This window comes from Garra rufa, chromosome 24 (assembly GCF_049309525.1).
Source record: "Garra rufa chromosome 24, GarRuf1.0, whole genome shotgun sequence".
NCBI classification, from domain to species: Eukaryota; Metazoa; Chordata; class Actinopteri; order Cypriniformes; family Cyprinidae; genus Garra; species Garra rufa.
This window is the reverse complement of record NC_133384.1, coordinates 26,262,232-26,284,568: the sequence shown is the minus strand read 5'-3', so window position 1 is coordinate 26,284,568 and position 22,337 is coordinate 26,262,232. Positions and strand designations below refer to the sequence as shown.

Here is a 22,337-nt window from a genome sequence, read left to right as displayed (position 1 = left end):
CTTTGGATTCTAGAAAGCATTTGATTGGACAGAAAATTTAATGAAAAGCTGCAGAAAGATTTCATCAAAATCGTTGATGCATATTGGAGGAAGTTACAGACTAAAGGCCATTGCACACTGAGTACGGAATTTTCGTATGTGTTTTTTACATATTCGTCATCCTTTCCTACCAAAATGCTTTCTATGGAATATGGATAAGAAAACGCAGAAACTCAAACTTGATCCGAACTTTTTTTTGACGGACAAAAGTTTTGAAGGCAGTGTGTGAACGTAATTGACACAACATGAGGTCGTATTTATTTTGTAACGTGCAAAAAATTCAGATGAAAATTTCGTACTCGGTGTGCAATGACCTTTAATTTTGAATGCGTATATTTTGTAAATGCGAATTTTGTTATTGTTTTGAAACGCACTAGCTTACAGGTAGCCTTAAGATTAACACATTCATACTAAAAGCAAAAAAAACTTCAATTTTGATTTCATGGGGACTTTAGTCTTCAGCATCTCTGGCTTCTCTTAATGGCCATTTGGATTTGGTTTATTGCAGGGATGCACCGGTTGACCGGCCATAAATCGAAACCGGCCGGTTTTTGCATCTAACGCGCGATCGGCAACCGGTTTTCGTTTTTATCCCGGCCGGTTTTTTTCCGGAAGTGTGCACGCGGGCCGCGGCATTCGATTCATTCAGAAACATTTCATACACATCATGAATCATTCATTCATTCACAAAGAGCCGCTTTCCTGTGCTCGCTGAAGTTGCGCGAGTGTACCTGTCCACGCCCTGCACAAGCGTGGACAGCGAACGTTAGTTCAGCTCAGCTTCTCACGTGATAGATGAAAAAAGAAACAGACTCACTTGTGACAAAGCTGAGATGCTTCTTTTTGTTAAAAAAAACAAGCATTTACTTTTGAAAAGCCAAAAATAAAAGTCTGTTCTGTTAAGAATGATTCTTATTATTTTACATTAAAATGCCTGTTGGATTACTGTTTTACTTTACTAAAAGCACATGCTTTACTTTATTAAACTGTATTTAATTCAAATTTTTTTTTAAATTTAATTTCAGATGTCAGATGCTATTGTTTCAATAGTCAAAGCCAGTTTGGCCTGTTAAATACTAAATAGATTGTTGTTTATGTTGTTTACTTGCATAACTTGTTGTTTTTTAAAAAATCGGAAATCGGTATCGGAATCGGCCAGCTTGCTTGTAAAAAATCGGTATCGGAATCGGCCATGAAAAACCATGATCGGTGCATCCCTAGTTTATTGCCCATTAAAGAATTAGTTGTGTGTTATTAATAGTTCTAAAAGCTTTTCAAACATTAGTCAGAAGTCTCTCAATTAATGGTTTACCTTTAATGGTAGTATCCAAAAAACCACAGTATTACTACTGTTTTTTTACTTGCGCACACATTGTTCTTTTAAACGTCCCATTCAGTACATTTATATTCTCCTAAATAAACCTGCATCCTTCCTTCATGTTCCACCAGTTTCATCCCCTCGTTTTGTTTTAAGCTGCTATGCATGTTTTTGTGAATTCCCTGAACCATATTTCATAAATTACCCCTCTGGTGACATGAATGGCAGCTATTGTTGGATTCCCATGGCAACGTGTCTTGCTTATTGTTCCAGGTGTATTGCATTATTTATTGGGTGTGCTTATTTTCATGAACATCATGCTGAATTGAACTCTGACAGTTCTGATAACTGCTTTAGTTTTATTAAATGAAAATGACAAGTAAGAGTGATTTGATTTCAGTCTTCTAAGCTTTTTATATTCCCACCAACACATAATGTATTTTTGCAGTCACTTTTAAATAGAAACAGCACCGTCAGGTAGATATTGGTTTTTGTGCTAAAAATATCTTTAATTTCGACGTCAGGCATGATTGCAGACATTTTCAATAAGGTAGAATTTTCTGCATATTTGCACACTGGTGACTGGTTATTAGTGTGAGAAGTGTGAACATTATTTGCTTTGAGATTTGAAAAAAAATCTCAAAGTTGTTTTGGTTTGCAGGAAATGGGATGTAATTTAGCCTCAGTGTTTGTTTCAGAATTTATTCTTTGGCTTTGGCTCACTAGATACCTTAATAGGCTTTTATGTTCTGTGCAAATAGATTTAACTTTAATTGACACACTTTGTTAGCTCTAATGACTGCAGTATCAGCATTTATGATGACCTCAGTGTATACAGTATGTGTGTTCTCCTTGATGTTCAATGACAGGATAATGCAAGCTAATCTTCTCTTCTATTATTTTTTTCCCCTCAGGACCCTGCGGGCATATTTGAGCTGGTGGAGCTTGTGGGAAATGGGACCTACGGACAAGTATATAAGGTAAATACACTCTGCAATAAGTCAGATGTAGGATCTGTCCAGTTTAGTCTCAGAAGCATGTTTTACCTCAGCTGTTTGCTTCAAAGTTTTCCCTCTCCCTCCCTCAAGATCTGCACTTACCTGTTAGTGGCTCAGTAGCTCTTACGTTATACGTGTGGTATGCTCAGACGTGTCAAGACTCATATGTGTTCTTGCTTCTTCCCATTTCTATGAGAGATCATACTCAGAACTAGCGGGTGTGAGTCAGATTTTTCATTCGGAATAAATACTTAAGTGCATTTCTGGTCAGGGTGATTTGTTTGTAAGGCTTAGGTTTGCAAACAACATTCAGAAAAATATCAAGTTTAAATTGCTAATGCACATTTTGATGGTCTGAACAGGTTGGTATGTTTGAACTGTTTTGGTTTGAAGGTGAAAAGACTCGCGTTATTCCTTTAGTCTTTATCCACAGCGATCAGAGTGCTAATCCGGGTATGATTGATGCATGCTGAGAGGGGAATACTATTGATCTGTTTTGTAAATGAAGAGATCACCGATCAAAGTGTCGGATTTGACGCTTGGAGACTGAAGCTACGAGCGGATGATGTAGGAGCAGTTAAGCGGTCTGTCAATCTGAACTGCTGTCATTATGCAATACTTTTAAAGGATTAGTTCACCCAAAAAATGAAAATCCGGTCATTTACTCATCCTCATGTCATTTTGAACCCATATGAGTGTTTTTTTGTATGTGAAACATGAGAGGAAATGGTTGAATATTTATACCACTTTTTCTGTACATTGAGCAGAGTTCGTACAATGTGCTTGAAATGCTTGAAGTACTTAAATTTGACTTTTTGACATTTAAGACCTGAAAAACTCTTGATAATCGCAATATTCCTGAAGAGGTACTTAAAAAGTGCTTGAATTATTGAAGGACAATGAATCTATGAAATAAGTCATAAAACTAGCGAGCCAAGCCAGTAGTAGTACTGGCAATTCGCTGAGTAAATGCTTTTAGTGAAGATGCGAAAAGAGGAACAGATGAGCCAAATCGTTTGAGTCATTTACGCTGGAACCGCTTTGATTCAAATTTGTAACTTCAATTATTAATTTCAAGTGATTCACTAGCAAAAGATAGATCAAATTAAAAGATTCATTTTTGAATTTCAACTTTGCTTGTGATGACTTGTGATTGAGGCTTCAGAACGGGTTTGCGAATCATTTGACTTAGATCTGGACTTCAAATTGTGTATCGCAAATCATTTGATTTAGATTGGCACTTCAGAGCAGGTTCACGAATCATTTGACTTAGGTCGGGACTTCAAATTGTGTATCAGGAATCATGTCATTTAGATTGGTACTTCATAGCAGATTTGCAAATGATTTGACTTAGATTGGGATTTTCAAAGTAGGTTTACAAACAGTGTTGTTTTTGACAACCATCTTAGATTTAGTTTTAGTCTTAGTCTTTTGGACTAAAATGCTTATTAGTTTTAGTCAAATTTTAGTCACTTCTATATGTGATAGTTTTAGTCCAATTTTAGTCGACGAAAAGTCAAAAAGGTTTTATTCTAGTTTTAGTCGACGAAAAGTCAAAAAGGTTTTAGTCTAGTTTTAGTCAAAAAAGGGGAAAAAGTAGTCTTTTAACAAATTAATGTAGGTCAGTAAGTATTTTGTTGTTGGGTAGTGTCACTTGTAAGTTCTGAAAATAGCAGATATATAGTTCAACACACTGTGAGCTTCCGGATCGACTATTTTCAACAATAATTACAATGATGAAGGAATGTTTTAAAACATAAAAGACAAACAAGGATGGAATGCTAAAACGGCTTGCCATACTAGTATGGCAAAGAGTATTTAATGCTAAAACGGCTTGCCATAGCGGCAGATATTTTCCGGTTTTAATTGGCATGCACAATAAGCAGAAATGTCATGCATTTTAAACGTCTGACGGACCACCCACTAACATTTTCGTCTATTCTTGTCTCGTCAACGAAAACTCACACACGTCTCGTCATGTTTTAGTCATCAACGAGCCATTTTTATCTCGTCATCGTCTCGTTATCGTCATGAAAAAAAGTGGCGTCAACGAAATGATTTCGTCATCGTCATCGTTGACGAAAACAACACTGTTTACAAATCATTTGATTTAGATTTGGACTTCAGGGCAGGTTCGCAAATGATTGGACTTAGATCAAGACTTCAAATTGCGTATCGCGACTCATTTGATTTGGATTGGGACTTCAGAGTAGGTTCACGAATCATTTGACTTTGATTGGGACTTCAAATTGTGTATCATGAATCATTTGATTTAGATTGGGACTTCAAATTGTGTATCATGAATCATTTGATTTGGATTGGGACTTCAGAGTAGGTTCACGAATCATTTGACTTTGATTGGGACTTCAAACCATGTATCATGAATCATTTGATTTAGATTGGGACTTCAAATTGTGTATCATGAATCATTTGATTTGGATTGGGACTTCAGAGCAGGTTCGCAAATCATTTGACATAGATCATGACTTCAGATTACGTATCACGAATCATTTGATTTAGATGGGACTTCATAGCTTTTTCACAAATCATTTGACTTCAGAGTGGGTTCGCAAGCCATTTGATTTAGATCAGGACTTCAAATCGCGTATTGCAAATCATTTGATTTGAATTGGGACTTAGCAGTCTCACAAATCATTTGACTTAGATTACGATTTCAAAGCAGGTTTCGCAAATCATCTGACATAGATCGGACTTCAAACCATGTATCGCAAATCATTTGACTTAGATTGGGACTTCAAATCACATATCGCAAATAATTTGATTTAGTTAGAGCGTGTCATCTTTTTAAGTGAGATATCTGAATAAAGTCTTTGAAAAACAAAATTTGAGTTTGAAAGTCCACAAAAGTTCTGAAACTTCATTTAACGGTTCCTGTACGAATCCTGATTGAAAAAACATACTAAATGATTAAAATATATAAGCACTGAGCACTGTAAAACTAGTCCATACCACTTGTATGCAATATTTTGAATCACATGAAGCCATATGATGGCTAACAACAGAAATTCAAGTTCTTTATTAAAGTGTAGTTTAACATTTGGATGGCTAAGTGACATCAGTGGTTCAACCGTAATCTTTTTTTGTGCAATGAAAACAAAAATAATGACTTTATAAAAATATTTTATTGATGTCCTCACTACCTTTCCGGCTCTTGCATGTGGAAATTACGTTGCTGTCTATGCAGGGTCAGAAAGCTCTCGGAGTTCATCAAATATATCTAAATTTGTATTCTGAAGAAGGTCTTATGGATTTGGAACAACATGAGGAAGAGTAGTTAATGATAGAATTGAATTTTTGTGTGAACTTTCCCTTTAACATTTGAGTAAGAATGTGTTGTACATACATATGGAATTATTAGACAAATAAAAGAAGTGAAAAAGGATGTGGTTGTGATTGTCGCTTTAAAGTCCTCAGAGAAAAGCCGCAGTTAGCAGAAGTTTTTGTGCTTGACATTGGGCTCTCTGTGCGAGTGCAGTCAGTGTGCTGAGAAAACCAGTAGGAGGTGTGATTCTGAGGTGTCGCCCACTCGTGAAGGTGTATGGAGGGGTCAAATCCTATCAGGTGCTAGATTTTGTTTCCCTCAGTCTCGCATGATGAGAATGTTGTGATTAGATTTTATCTCCTTTTTATGGAAAATGAGACCGATGCATCATAGCAAAAGATGAACTCTGCTAATCAAACGGGCACCCTTTGTGTATAGTTAGCATGTGTTAATGAGAGTGAAAGGGAAACGGCGTGAAGAAGAAAGAAAAATGAAAAAATCATGTGAGACAGTGGAATTCGCTAATTTGTCAGCTGATTAGAGGCATAGCTGTACTGTCAATCCTTATTAATTGACTTGTGTGCTTATACCACTACCAAGAATTCCTTTGGTCATAACCGTGTATTCCTTTAAGCTGTTAAAGGATCTTGGTGTTCTTGAACAGGTTTTGTGACATGTGTGTTACTTTAAAGGGTTAGTTCACCCAGAAATTAAAATTCTTTCATGAATTTCTCACCCTCATGTCGTTCCAAACCCATAAGACATTCATCTTCAGAACACAAATATATTTTTGATGAAATCCGAGAGCTTTCTGACCCTCCATAGACAGCAAGGGTCCTACCACGTTCAAGACCCAGACGGTACCAAGAACATACACACAAAAAGTATTCTCGTAGCTTTAAAAAATTACGGTTGCACCACTGATATCACTTGGACTATTTTGTTCCTGTTCTTGGTACCTTCTTGGCCTTGAACGTGGTAGGACACTTGCTGTCTATGCAGGGTTAGAAAGCAATCTAAAATATCTTCATTTGTGGTCCAAAGATGAACGAAGGTAATTGAGGGTGAGTAATAAATGGCAGAATTTTCATTTTTGGGGGGTGAACTATCCCTTTAAATTCTATTTATATAATATTGTACTTCTAAACATTGATACTTTTAGCTGATATATGCATTTTAAATGTCACCTTTTCTTGTCCAATCAAATGCTCTTTTGAATGAGTGTCCCTCCCCCAATTCCAACTGCCTTTAACCAACATGTAAAGCCCATTGGCTATTTAAAAGACAGATTATTTGCTTTTTTTATTTGGGCAAGGAAAAAGGATTAAGTACAGAAGCCCGTTTGCATCACTAAATAAAAAAAGATAATTGCAACTCTTTATCTCACAATTCAAATTTGTATAAACTCGTAATTCTGAAAAAATTAAGTCAAAATTGGGAGATATAAACTCCTCGCAACTGCAAGTTTCTATCTAGCAATTCTGACTCTTTTTCTCAGGTTTGTAAGATATAAACTCGCAATTGCTTGTTATAAAGTCAAAATTGCAACAAACTGTACCATAATTCTAAAAAAAAAAGCAATTGCGAGATATAAACTTACAATCTTGTAATTCTGACTTTGTAACTTGCAAGTCTGATTTCATATCTTGCAATTCTGCCTTCAATTCTCAGATTTGACAAGTTTGCGAAACTCATAATTCTGACAAACGAAGTCAGAATTATGACATGTAAACTTGTCATTCTCATCTCTCATTTTTTTTCTTGGATTTGTGAGATATAAACTTGAAATTGCTTGTTATAAAGTCAGAATTGCGAGATATAAACTCTCACAAACTTCCAATTCAGACTTTGTTCTAGCAATTTTGGATTTTTTCCCCCCCTCAGAATCGTGAGATTTTAAACTTATAGTTGCTGAGGGGAAAAAAGACTGATGTGTTTTCTCAGAATTGCAAGTTTGTCTCACAATTCTGACTTTTTAACTTGCAATTGCAAGTTTGTATCACACAATTCTGAGAAAAAAGTCAGAATTGTGAGTTTATATCTTGTAATTCTGACATTTTAACTCACAATTGTGTGTTATAAAGTCAAAATTGCGAGATATAAACTTGGAATTAAAAAAAAAAAAGGTTTTATCTTGCAATTCTGACTTGCAATTGCGAGTTTATATCACACAATTCTGAGAAAAAGTCAGAATTGTGAGTTTGTCTCACAATCACATATCAGAATTGTGAGATGTGAACTTGCAATTGCGAGAAAAAAAGTCAGATTTGTGAGATAAAAAGTTGCAGTTTAGCTTTATATAAAAAAAAAATTGTGGTGGAGAAGAGAAAGAAAAAGAACAAAGGACAAAGGAAATGAACAAAGAAAACAATTTTCACTCATTAATTCCAAAGAAACAGAAAGTGACATGTTAAACCAAATGTACATTAAAAAGTAGAAAAACTGAAATGGTGTTATTTACAACTTAAAGTCATGTTTTACTGTATACACAAATGTCTGCCATGATATAAGTGTTCTGTGATGTTTTTAGGATGTTGCTAAGTGGTTGCTATGGTCTTTTGGATGGTTACTTTAGTGTTACTTTACAGTTTCTAGAGTGACCTGGGTGGTTCTTTTGGCATATATATGGTTGTTAGGGTGTTTCTGTGTGGCTACTAGGGTGTAATGAGTATTTGCTTGGTGGTTCCTTATTGTCCAGCCCTGTTTTAATGCAAGTATTCATTTCTTATCTTTTAATTGCAAGTCGGATGGCTTAGCAATGTAAAAGTGCACCTCTGACCAGCCAAACCATTTCAGGTCTAATTAATATCCATAACAACCTGAACAGGATGAGTTACTCACCAAAGTTTAACGCTTAGTAATAGTATGAGCAAGTGTGAGCAATAGTAATAGTCATGATTTCCTTGGCAAACATATTTCTAGACATTCCGTCAACTTTGTCCTGCCTCCTGATTAGCAAGGTTTGGATAAACAGGTAGCCTGATAGCAGGTAGCGATGTTTAGTTTTTATTTTACCTTGTAAAAGTACTTTGTGTCTGTGCCATCAAGAAATGGTCTGTGGTGTTGTGCACCGGATTTGCGTGGGCTAATCAGTCCAAATATATATAAAAATGAATATAAAACACACTTGCTCATTTACGTGTGGGAGTTTTTCAAAAGCACAAGCGCCTGACATCTTTCATAATTCTGATATTATTTAAAACGGCAGGCTTCCCATTTATTATCATATGTATGTGGAAGCTGAGTAGTTTCTGAACCAAATTAGACATTTTGTCGATGACATTCTGGTGGCTTTGGTGAAGCTGTATTCAGGTCACAATCAGCCGTGATTGACTGAATGTTTAGTGCGAAAGACATAATAGAGGCAGGGAAAATTATGAATCATGGTATTTATGTATTGCTGAATAGTTCTTCTGTTGACACCCATGACGTTTCTCCTGACTTTTGATACGAGATTACATGCCTCTTCTTTTGAGTCGGACTGTTGACTTGAATAGCTTCATTATGCGAGTTCTTTCATCTATTACTCTTATTTGTTTTCTTGTTAATGTGAAATCAGTCATTATTTATCTTCATGAATATTGCGGGCTAAGCGGAATGCAACATTTGTGTTTAACTTTTATCTATTCAGTTAACTAGTGGATTTGTAATGTCATTTCAGATAATTGTTTTGCTTTGTTTGACTCTCAGAGAATAAACACTGGTTATTGATGACGTAAGGTAAATCATTTATAAACCTAGGCAAACAAAAGAGAATGCATCATTATCTTTCTCGATATGCTAACTGTTCATACACTTTCAAAATAAAAGTTTAAACTCCCGCTCTGAGTTTATATGTTTTGATGTCCACATTCAAGAAATTACTGCGGCTGTAGCATTTCTGTCATAAAGAAGTGATCAAGTATTAAAAATTAAGTGGTCATCTGAATTAATTGTTGTTTAGTCAACATTAAACAAAGATTAGTTTGCGCAGTAAAGTGTAAAAACTGTTGTTTATTTGAATTAATTGTTGTTGCCTCATTGCTATTATATGTATTTTGAGTCCTTTTGAAGGCTAATGTTTACTTGGATCTATTTTTATTACCACACAAAAAAGAAATTATAATTACCTGATTTCTCGATTAATCGTCAGAATAATCAACCAATTACTCGACTACCAAAATAATCATTAGTGATAGCCCTATATCAAGGTTTGCCTGGATCTATTTTTATTACAAAAATACGATTAATTGTCACAATAACTGACAGATTACTCGACTAGCAAAATAATCATTAGTGGCAGCCCTATATCAAGTTTCGCTTGGATCTATTTTAATTACAAAAAAGTTATTACAATGACCCAATTACTCGATTACTCATCAGAATAATCGACCGGTTACTCGATTACCAAAATGATGGTTAGTGACATCCCTATATCAAGGTTCGCTTGGATCTATTTTAATTACAAAAAAGTTATTACAATGACCCAATTACTCGATTACTCATCAGAATAATCGACCGGTTACTCGATTACCAAAATGATGGTTAGTGACATCCCTATATCAAGGTTCGCTTGGATTTATTTTTATTACCACAAAAAAGTAATTATATATCATATTACTCAATCATCAGAATAATCGATCGATTACTCAACTACCAAAATAATTGTTAGTGACAGCCTTATATCAAGGTTTACTTGGATTTATTTTTATTACCACAAAAAAGTAATTATATATTATATACTCAATTAATCATCAGAATAATCAATCGATTACTCAACTACCAAAATAATTGTTAGTGACAGCCCTATATCAAAGTTTCCACAAAAATATTAAGCAGCACAAATGTTTTCAACATTTATGATAATAAGACATGTTTCTTAAGCACCAAATTAGCATATTAAAATGATTTCTGAAGCGTCATGTGACACTGAAGACTGGAGTAATGAAATTCAGCTTTGTCATCACAAGAATAAATTACATTTTAAAATTATTATAATAAAAAAGGCACTTTAAAGTAGTAGTATTTTACAGTATTACTTTTATTACTGTATTTTGATCAAATAAATGCGGCTTCGGTGAACACAAGAATTCTTTTTATTACAGTTTTTTAATTACATTGAATACTAAAATCATATTTTGCCCTATTAACTTAAATAAGCAAAGCAGATTGCAAAATACTACAGAAAAGGTCATCAGAAGTTTCAGGCCTCAATCAGTGCAGCATTAGTCGGCCAAATCAGCATCACCACCCAAAGCTAATTTCACGGTGTCTGGAGCATCTTGGATGAATTGTGGGTAATTTCTTTAAAAGTAAGTTGCTTAAAAGATCAAATGTGCTGGTCCGTAGCAAAACCTTTTTCGTTTTGGAGTCAGTCTTGTTAAACAGATGTCCTCTGCTTCACTTTGTAGGGCTGTAGCAGCATGTCGCCGCATCTCTGCTGGAGTTTGCAGAGCTCATCTTAACACGGTGCTTTTTGTACTGTAATTGTGATCCTGAAAAAAAAAAAAGGCCCTCACGTTCACTTTACTCAGCCTCCGGATCTGTCTATTTGGGTCAACTTTGAAAGAGAGATAATTGCTGAGTGGTCTTATTCTTATTAACGGGGGATCTTTGAACTCTCGGACTCCTGCATTGCCGCAAGGCGGTTTAATTAGTCCAAGGGTCGAAGGTTACAACCTCGCTGACCTGTAAAAACAGATCAGTATTTGAAAAGAATTGATTGTTGTATTTGACTAGATGTGCAGGCATAGGCCATACATTGAAATTATGTATTATAGAAAAAGACTTGGTTAAATCTTAACTTTTGAGATGCATTTAGAAAATATGGTGAATTTTTATTTTATGCCAACTTTAAAGGAAATTCATGAGTTTGATTTGCTCATATACAATACCAGTCAAAAGTTTTTGAACAGTAAGATTTTTAATATTTTTTAGTCTCTTCTGCTCACCAAGGCTTTATTTATTTGATCCGAAGTAAAGCAAAAACAGTAAAATTCCTGTGATTTCAAAGCTGAATTTTTTTTTTAATATTACTCTAGTCACATGACATTCAAAAATCATTCTAATATGATTTGCTTCTCAAAAAACATTATTATTATTATTATTATTATGTGGAAAACAGCAGAGTATATATTTTTTCAGTTTTTTTTTTGATGAATAGGAAAGTTCAGACATTATTTATCTGAAATAAAGGCAATTAAAATGTTACAAAAGATTTCTATCAAGTATTAATTTCCATAATTTCTTTCCCAAAAAATAAATAAATACTGACTCCAAGCTTTTGAATGGTATAGTGTATAATGTTGCTGAAGCTTTTTATTTCAGATTAATGCCGATCTTTCTATTTATCAAAGAATCCTGAAGAAAAAGAAAGCATTACAAATCTTACTGTTCAAAAACTTTTTGGTGAATTTTCATTTCATGCCGACTTTAAGGAAAATCAGGAGTTTGATTTGCTCCGAGTCCCTGCAGAAAATCCCACACAGCTCTTTCTCCGAAGGGGCGCCATCTTGGGAGAACCAGAAAGCCATTAAAAACGTGCCCTGTATTAGAAGAAATAGGTTGTGGGTCAGGATGTGCTGCGTTGGGACCGCTCATCTCCCACTCACATGACACTGCTTTTGAGAGAAATCTGCTATAAAGGAAAGATAGAAATGTAGGCACTTTTTATTAAAACTTGTGCGCTTTCTTAGGCAGTTTTAAAGACTTTAGGAAGGCGTCACTGTGTCGACAAACACCCTTAAAGGGATAGTTCACGGAAAAAATGAAAATTGTTATAATTTACTCAGCCAAACCAGCCTGACTTTCTTTTGTAGAATACAAAAGTAGGCGTTTTAAAGAATGTTTATGCTGTTGTATTCAGTACAGTGATTGGGCATTTTATTAACTTGTCATGCAGCTTTGACAGTCTGCATGCTGTATGTGTCTTCTGTAGTTTTCCATGGAAGAGAGTAAATGATGAATAATTATAATTTTCTGTGACTTGGAATTCTGACATGTAACTTCCTGTACTTTAATTATACCTGAGAAAGATTATGTAGCTTGGTAGGTGTGTGAGTTGACAAGTTTTATCTAGATTTTTCTTTTTTGATTGTGTTTGGCAGCAGTGTTTTAGTTAGCTGTGCTTTAGGTTTTAGGTTCATTCCCTTTAAAGCACCATCACTGCAGCCACACACATTCAGACGGACATATTTGGCCTTTGAGCGTTGCATTTTTGAGACTGCATGTCAAGTTAAAAATAGTTCAGGTTTTAAATATGACTCAAGACCCCAGCATTCTGTTCAGTTTTGTTGCACTCTGTTTCAGGCTGGAGTACTACACAACTTTTGCCCACATTTTTGTCCTGATTTACAGTCTGAACGAGTCAGCACTGGTTGCTGAAGGTCAGAACCAGTCTGCAGATTTGAGCTGAGAAAATCATGTAGATTTTTTTTTTAAGCTTCAGACTATGATTCTATCATACAATCTCAGAAAAAAGGGTACAACATTTTTTAGTGTGGTGGTACATTTTATAAAAGGTAAAAATGGGCGTTTTCACACCGCATAGTTCTAAGAACTCAGTTCTAGGAACGAGCCAGCGTGGTGGTTCCTAGAGAACCAATTTCCCATTCAGGTTGTTTTCCTGGTTGTATTCGCACCGGCAGCAGGAACTCTAAAGCAGCCGACAGCAATGTCTTTATTCGATTTGATTGGAGATGGTGGGTTTCGTAATAATGGAGATGGAATGTAAACTTAAGACCACGAAAATCTGACTAAATCTCTTATGACAACGTTGCAGTGTTACATATCATCAAGGCTGAGAAAAGAAACATTGTGCTTTTGTTAAAAAAATGAAAGGATACGCTTTCTATCATCTCGGCCCCTGTGAACTTCAGCGCGAAACTTCGAAACTGTGTATACTTGCCTTACAGACATGAAAAATACTGTCTTTTTATAGACGGTGAAATCTTTTAAACGAACCAATTGAAAAACAAATATTCTTAAATTATGTAATCTGTATGAAACATGCATACAGGCGCATCCACTCAGTGTCTTCATCTCTTAAACCGAAAACAAAGCAAGCACTAGTTTATCAATAAATTGTTAAAACTTTGCTGTTTTTCCCTGACATTAATTATTAAAGTTGCAATCGAAATTATTCAACCCCCTTTGACCTGCAAGACATTGCTGCGGAGAACAAAATTTAGAAAACAATTCAACAAAGGAATCATAACACTATTCGAGAAAGTTTATTAATACACTTTTGAGTAATTCTAAGAACGCAAGTTGATGAATAATGAAAAAAAATCAAATTGGCTCTAAACGTTCATGTTCAAAATTATTCAACCCCCAAAAGTCAAATTTGGTGCAGAATCTTTTATTCTTTTAAACCACCAAAAAACGCTGATGGGAAGTGCTTCAAAGCATCTGTCACCTCTCTACTGCAATCTTCACCCATTCCTTACCTGAAAAAAGCTTTCAGATCACTGACAATCTTTGCTTTTCACATTGCCACTGCTTTCTTCAAATTCAACCAAATATTTTTAAGAAGAATTAGATCTGGAGACTGAACAGGCCACTCAAGAACATTCTATGACTGATCCCTGAACCAAGCATAAGTAGATTTGGATGTATACTTTGGGATGATTGTCCTACAGGAAAGCTTATTGATCATCAGCTTCAGTCTTTGCACCAAAGGCATCACAATTCTTGCCAAAATGGCCAGAAATACTTCAAAGAAACCATGATATTCTTCATACAGTCATGATTTCCACTTCCTGCTACAGTAAAACAATCCCATAACAGGACTGGCCCACCTCCATGTTTGACGATGGAGATGATGTTCTTCTGCTTATAAGCTTTGCGGTTTTTTGCACCAGACATACTGCTGATCCATACGTCCAAAAAGTTCCAGTTTAGTCGCATCACTCCATAAAACATTCTTCTAGAACTCCACAGGTCTATCCAAATGAATTTGAGCATATTCAAGTCGGCCTTTTTGTTCTTCTTGGTCTAGAGTCGTATTCGGCAAGATGTCTCAACATGAAAGCCATACTTGTCTTGTGTTCATCAGTTGCTCTGATCAAACATTTTACAATATTGTGCTTTTTTTTTTTTTGTTCAACACCCTCAAAGAATTTCTGCTACAACACACTTTAAACTAAAGAATAAGGCTGCCAGCTGTGTCTCTACAAACTTTTAATGTCTTGGAAATCTTCATGTAGCCTTAGACTCTCTAATAATAAAACTTTTTTTTCTCTATAGAGCTCTATATTGATTTTCTGATAGCTCTGTTGACATAACCAATTTGTTACTCAACTTCAGCATATGCATGGACTAAATATAAGTATGTGTAACAACCAAAGCTAATTCTGTTTTCTAATAGAGTTTCTTAAGGCTTAATTGTGTTTTACGACAATTATTTTCCCCACCACGCAAAAAAAGTGACTTAAAACGGCAATGTTGAATAGTGGTTGAATAATTATGACATAGCTGTGTTATTAAAAAAGCCTATAACTCAAAATAACATTGTATTATATATTGCCATGATCACTTTTAATATGCCAGTAAGTAGTTGTAGATGCTGTTTTTATAAAGTCCTGGATTTTGTAACCATGTATTTGTAAAGTACTGCAGTCACTGGGGGTTGAATAATTTTGATCGCAACTGTATATCTGCTGGAGGTAAGCTTTTATTGTGGAGGAGTGCTTATTAGGCTATGTAGGCAATTAAACACTCATTATTGTGTGATTTATATGGTTTTTTAATATACAGTGCCTTGTAAAAGTATTCATACCCCTTCATTTTTTTCACGTTTTGTTGCAGCATCATGTTAAACTGCTTTAAATTACTTTAAATTACACCATAATGACAAAGCACAAAACAGGTCTGTAACAACTTTGCAAATAAGTGCATAAGTATTCGTACCCTTTTCTGGGGCACTCAATTTAGCTCAGGAGCATTCATATTGCTTCTAGATGTTACTACACTTTGAGTGGAGTTAAACTGTGGCAGATTCATTTGAATGAGTATGATTTAGAAAGTCGCACACTTGTCAGAAAAGGTCTAACAGCTGAAAATGCATATCAGAGGAAAAACCAAGTCCTGAGGTCAAGATAACTGCCTGTAGAGCTCAGTGACAGACTTGCTTTAAGGCAATGATCTAGGGAAGAGTTCAGAAAAAAAATCTGCTGCATTGAAGGTTGAGTGAAGCATGTACCCTCCATTATCCATAATGGAAGATGATTGGAACAACTAGGACTCTAGAAAATGTCTGACAGCCCCCATCCAAGCTGACAGAGCTTGAGAGGTGAAAAGGTGAGGCAAAGAATGGCAGATAATTGCCAAATGCAGATGTGCAAAGCTTGTCATATCATACCCAAAAAGACTTGAGGCTGTAAAGGTGCTTCAACTATGTACTGAGTTAAGGGTATGAATACTTATGCAATGTACTTATTTCCGTGTTTTATTTTTAATAATAAATTTGTAAAATTTGCAAATCTGGTTTTTGCTTTGTCATTATTATGGTGTATGGAGTGTAAATTGATGTGGGGGAAGACTAATTTAAAGCAGTTTTACATAATGCTGCAACAAAACAAAATGTGAAAAAAATGAAGGGGTATGAATACTTTTGCAAGACACTGAATGTGCGAGTAATAGTCGAATAATGCGTAAAGTGAAGACTACTAGTCGACCAGAAAAACCTTTAGTCGAGGACAGCCTACTAATTTAACACTGGCGTGATTATGAAAATGTGCCGTTTTGCACATCTCTAACTCAAAACACCTTAGCAACCATGTACCAACTCCCTGGCAACCACCCACAACACCCTAACATTGTGGTACCCAATGTTTTACAGTAAAGGACCTAGTAATCTAGGTCCACATCATGAGCGAAGGCTTCGCATGTTCTTCTCAGCCATACATTATGAGATAAGCACAGAGCTTACTGTTAAATAAGGAAGCTTCCACAATGAGGCTCTAAATAAAACACCAACTTCCTGCATTCCATAAGTGACTGCAGGGCATGTGGTCTTTTGAAGGCTGTTCTCTGAATGGAAGATGAGTGAAGAAATTCTGGCCCCTCCAAAGCTCTCTCGGAGACTGAGCTGAGAGGGTCACGCTAGGTCACATGTCTCAGGAACAAGAGGAGCTGTCTGTAGAAGAGTGTGAAAATCACAAACCTCCTCCGCCTTCCAGGCCTGTTGCTAGGCTACAGAGAGGAAGTGGTGCGTTGTGCATTTTTTTTTTTTCTCGCACTGGCACCCTGTGTCTACCGTTAAGCGGTACAAACACCAGGCTTGCAGTGACAAATGACTTCCTGATCCTGATTGTACAATAATAACTGTTCCGTTTTCACGACTTCTACAAAGACATATATATATATATGGCTGTCATTGCTGTTGTTTGGCTTCCCTGCCCTTCAGCAGATACCGTCTTAATTCTCACGACTGAAGTGTTGAGTATAGCCAATAGCAGCCGTGATGATGAAACCGCACAGCAATGTCTTCCTCGCAACATTTTGTGGCTACGGTTACAATGCATTACTAGCGCTAGAACTGCGATAGCCATTTACAGTCATTTCTGATATAATGGGAACAGACCTCAGTATTCATTTCAGCTGCCAGTCTAGATTAGAAGGGTTCTGTGAATGGCTAGTCTGCTTATCTGTTTGGTTTCTAAAAGTGTTCATTCACACAGGCTACAAAAAGCTTTTTTGACAAATATGACAAAGACAGTCTTTTTTAGAAGCTTTGTTGAAATTGCGTAATGCAGTTTTAGGTTTTGTTCAGGATCATATTTACTGTTTTTGCAGTGTACTGTACGCATACCATACTAAGTACAGTGAAACACCTAGATTATATACTGCAGATGTGCAGTATCCAATGATGCATAACACTCAACTTCATCATTCATGTCCATTTTTTTTGTTTTTCTATATTCTTTACATTTATTAATATCTTACCATAATTTTGTTTTTTAGAATTTTTATCATATGCATATTTAAAACGCCTCATCCTATTCTGTTTTATTTTATTTTATTATTATTTGTTTTTTTCTTTATTTACTTTATTTTTATTTTACATTATTTTTCATTTTATTTTTATTTTTTGTATTTTATTTATTTTTACTTTGTTTTACATTTTATATTATTTTATTATACTTTTTAATTTTATTTTACCATATATTTTAATTTCTTTGACTTTAAAAAAAAAATCATTTTATTTAATTTTACTTAATTTAATTTTGTTTTTACTTTTATTTAGCTTGATTTTATTTTTATTTTTTTTATATTTTATTTTACCTTATCTTTTATTTTAAATTACTTCATTGTATTTGAGTTTTTTTTACTTTATTTTTATTTTATTGTATTTATTTTATTTAATTTTGCTCTATTCTTTTACCTTTTTATTTTACTTTATTTTATTTTACTTTTTTATTTATTCTTTATTTTACTTATTTTAGTCTTTTGTATTTTATTTTATTGAACTTTTTATTTTTTTTAGTATTTAATTTGAATTTTCTTGTGATTTTTTTTTGTTTTTCATTTTAATTTATTTTATTTTCTATTTTATTTTACCTTGTTTATTTAATTTAATTTAAAAAAAAATTTTTTTATTTAATTAATATTTATTTTAGTTTTTTACTTTTTTTATTATATCTTGTACTTTTTTTATTTTGCTTTTTGTTTTATTTTGTTTTACTTTATTTTTAATTTAATGTTATTTGTAATTTTACCTTTTTATTTTATTTGCTTTATTTTTTATTTAATTTTATTCCTAATTGTTGGAAAACTGTTGGCATGAGAATATAATCAGCTTCTGATGGCATTCAAATCTTAACTACCTTTTCTACACCGTCAAAATAATTGTTTTTTACATAAAAGGTCAGCTTTGCCATTTAAATGTGCTATATATATATATATATATATATATATATATATATATATATATATATATATAAAATGTACTTACTAAAATGCAAAATTGCTGTTATCATTTTAAAAATAATTATAGTTATTTTGATAAATACAACTAAGTGTAACATGAAATGTAATCAGGTCATGTGACAACAGTTTAAACCACTTTGTTGCATTTGCTTACTGTTTTGCATATTGTTTCTAAAAATACTGCTCATGTATGCCACATACGTGTGCAGTATGTTAATATTCCATTGTTAGCTCAGTTATATTTATCATTAATACTGCACAGTCGGCACATTTGCGTCTTGCTTTTTTTATGGCTTATAGCAATTGAGGACAGTCTTATCTTATACATCAACGCTCCAGAACTTTTCAGTTAATCTCTGTCAAGATGCCAGATGGTTTTTCCAGTTAACAGTCAGCCCTGTGAATCTCCCCATCAGGAGAGACGTGGAGCTGTAGGGCGCAAATCCATCACACATGCACCCCTTCACCACGTCCACACATCTGATTCACTAATATGCCAACATAATTTATTACGATTAGCCGGATGTATTATTATGAGGACTGGCTCATGTGTCTTGACACAGATGTCTTCAAATTAGCCAACATTTTTGTCTACTCAGCATTAAAAAGCTTTAAAACTCATGTTGTTCCAAACCCTTTGTTGATCTTCAGAACACAAATTAAGATATTTTTGATGAAATCCAAGAGCTTTCTGACCCTGCATAGACAGCAACACAACCACTTTCAAGGCCCAGAAAGGTGGTAACGACATTGTTAAAATAGTTCATGTGACATCAGTGGTTCAACCGTGATCTTATGAAGTTACATTTTGCGTGGAAATTGTATTTTATTTCATTTTTCTTTCAATTGTTATTGTTTTGAATTGTACTTTGTTTTATTTTATTTTACTTTTATTTTACATCATTTTAATTTACTTTTTTATTTTTCTTTATTTTGTTTTATTTAACTTCATTTTATTTAATTTATTTTTTATTATTTTTTTTACTTAATTTTTATTAATTATTATTTTATTTTTTAATCCATTTAATTTAACTTGATTGTAATTTACTTTTCTGTTTTTCTTTATTTTATTTTACTTCATTTTATTTAGTTTATTTTATTTATTTATTTTACTTTACTTTTTATTTTATTTTGCTTTATTATATTTTTATATTTTATTTTAGTTTACCTTTATTTTATTTTTTACATTTTACTATTTAATTTAATTTAATTTATTTAAAATCCAAGAGCTTTCTGACCCTGCGTAGACAGCAACGGGAATACTTTTTGCGCGTTAATTGTATTTTGTTTTATTCTATTTCACTTTATTTTATTTTACTACTTCACTTTTTTCTTTATTTTATTTCTTTTTATTTAATTTGATTTAATTTTAAATCCAAGAGCTTTCTGACCCTGCGTAGACAGCAATGCAACCACGTTCAAGGCCTAGAAAGGTAGTAAGGACATCATTAAAATAGCCCATGTGACATCAGTGGTTCAACCGTGATGTTATGAAGTTACGAGAATGCATTTTGTGCACAAGAAATGAAAAATAATGACTTTTATATATAGTCATAGCTTCGTTAAATGACACAGTCTCGGAGACTTATCAGGTGATGCTAAATATTGGCGTTTTGGTCGATTATATTGCTTAACCACCAGTAATGAGTTGCTAGATGCTCAAAATGAGATCAAGAAAGGATGTGAGCCCTATTTGAACTCAGTCCACGTCATGCCATGGTTCCTACGCGTCTCTGTGTTTAATAAAATGTTAAAACTTCCCAACTCGGTGATTTTCTCATTGACTATGTTGATGATTTTACATAGCCATGTGGTTTGCTTGGGTTTCTCCGCTCGTTAATACTTTCCAGTGGCGGTTGAAGTTGTTAATGAGCGCTGGTGGGACTTGTATGACGCTCTTTCCTCATGTCCTGCTCTCTCTTTCCCACCTTTTTTTCGCTCTTCCCCTCCTTCTCTCGCCGAAACATCTCCTCAGAGCGGTGGGAGTGTGTTGGGTGAGGAGATGAAGTGTGCATAATTCATTCTGAAGAGCACACACTGGGCGATTCTGCCGTTCAGATGAATGCACTTCTGCTCGGATCTGCTTCCGCTATTGTCCCGAAACGTGGGACCTGCTGGGCGCGCAGATGATCTGCGTCCGCAGTGTCTGTTTCTCTCGTTTCTGGTTATGAAATAAAATCATGCTCCGAGGAAGTGGGGAACTTAACAGGTAAACAGGAGGGAATTGGTCGGGGGAGACCCGGGACAGTGATTTCCATTTCCACATTCCTTCGATTGCGTAACACTTTTGGAGACTCGTCCAATCCAAACAGAGTTGTCATCTGGTGGCATTGTAACACACACACACACACACACACACACACACACACACACACACACACACGTTCTCAAACACGAAATGGCACAGCCAAGAGCCCGAGATCGTTCACACAGGTTTTTGGGTCGCTTTCAATCATTCTAGGAAGCGTGTGTGTGTTTTTTTTCTATGCTGTTACGTAATGATGCTGTGTGCCAGAGAGGCTTACGTCCACCTATTCTTAGATGTCATGACCACATGTTCAATAATGCTGCTATGGTGTTTGTATGATACTCGTGAGTGATATTTCCTCTCTTATCTTTCTCTCTTCAGGGACGTCATGTTAAGACTGGCCAGCTTGCTGCTATCAAGGTCATGGATGTCACAGGGGTAAGACTGCCAGCAGCCACCTCAGTTTCCTGTTTATCATCTTGTTGGTTTTACACTTTTACTCTTCACTTGTTGCATGGTGTCATTTAAATGCAAACTTGCAGCATATGGGAACTAGTGTTGTCAAAAATATCGATATTTCGATAAATATCGATACTGAAATATCTGAACGGTACCAATACTAATTTCCAGAAGTATCGATACTAGCCGAGCTGTCACTTTCACTTCTCCACAAAGGCGCGTGACCGCAGTGCCTGTCTCGTCTCATTCAAGTGAAGCGAATAGAAAGGCGAGTGTGGCGCCCCCGCGACCGGCTTTTGATAAAGAACACAGCAGGAGTGCTATCTGGAAATATTTCGGATATGAAGCAAATGAACATGGAAAGCCGAAGTGCAAGCAAGCCAATATGTAAGAGTTGCTACAGAGCAGTGCTAACAAAAGGCGCTAACACCACTAATTTCGCTAAGCACCTGAAAGACAGACACCCGGATCTATATAAAGAAGAACTGTTCTCATTTTAACATGACTGAATCTAGGGCTGTCGCGATAACCGCAATATCGCAATACCGCGCTATTGACGTGCATAACCGCAGAGGAATGCAGCAACCGCGATATTTGTTTTCTTTCTTCCTAAGGATTTGCCCTTCTCACTTAATGCCTGTGCGCTGAATATTAAATTAGTAATAAGTTAGTAATGATAACATAATGTGTTTATTATGAGGCTCAGTAGATATGCACTTAAAAAGCCTAAACAGACAGCGAATGAGAGAGAGATCGACTGAGCTTGTGCGATTACCTGCGTCTGTCTTTCAGACCGAGTCAGGTATGTATGTGAAACTAGCTTGTCATGTCCAAGGAAAGTGAAATCTCTGTCTTAACATCGGTGCTCTGCTGGTCAGCTGAGCCTTTAAAAGTGGCGATTAAAGTTAAAATGATTTTAACATCGTGTTTCATTACGTCTCTCTTTGAATAAATAAGCGTTTTTGAACGTATAGTTGAATGAACGGTTTAAAGACTTACTCAAAGATAGTCTCTTGCCTCCATCTTGTGGCGTAACAATGAAACTGCACTGACTGACAGCTCGCCTAAAACACGCAGGTGAAA

General features: G+C 35.0%; 1 protein-coding gene across 5 annotated transcripts in view; it reads left to right on the top strand.

Annotated features, from left to right (window-relative positions):
* Positions 1 to 22,337, top strand: part of tnikb (TRAF2 and NCK interacting kinase b) — a 94,731-nt gene that overhangs the window by 12,020 nt on the left and 60,374 nt on the right. For all 5 annotated transcript variants that reach the window (XM_073830701.1, XM_073830702.1, XM_073830703.1 and 2 more), the window contains exons 2-3: positions 2,272 to 2,337; positions 21,177 to 21,233. In XM_073830701.1, the coding sequence (XP_073686802.1) occupies positions 2,272 to 2,337; positions 21,177 to 21,233 (123 nt within the window). The remainder of the gene's footprint in view (positions 1 to 2,271; positions 2,338 to 21,176; positions 21,234 to 22,337) is intronic.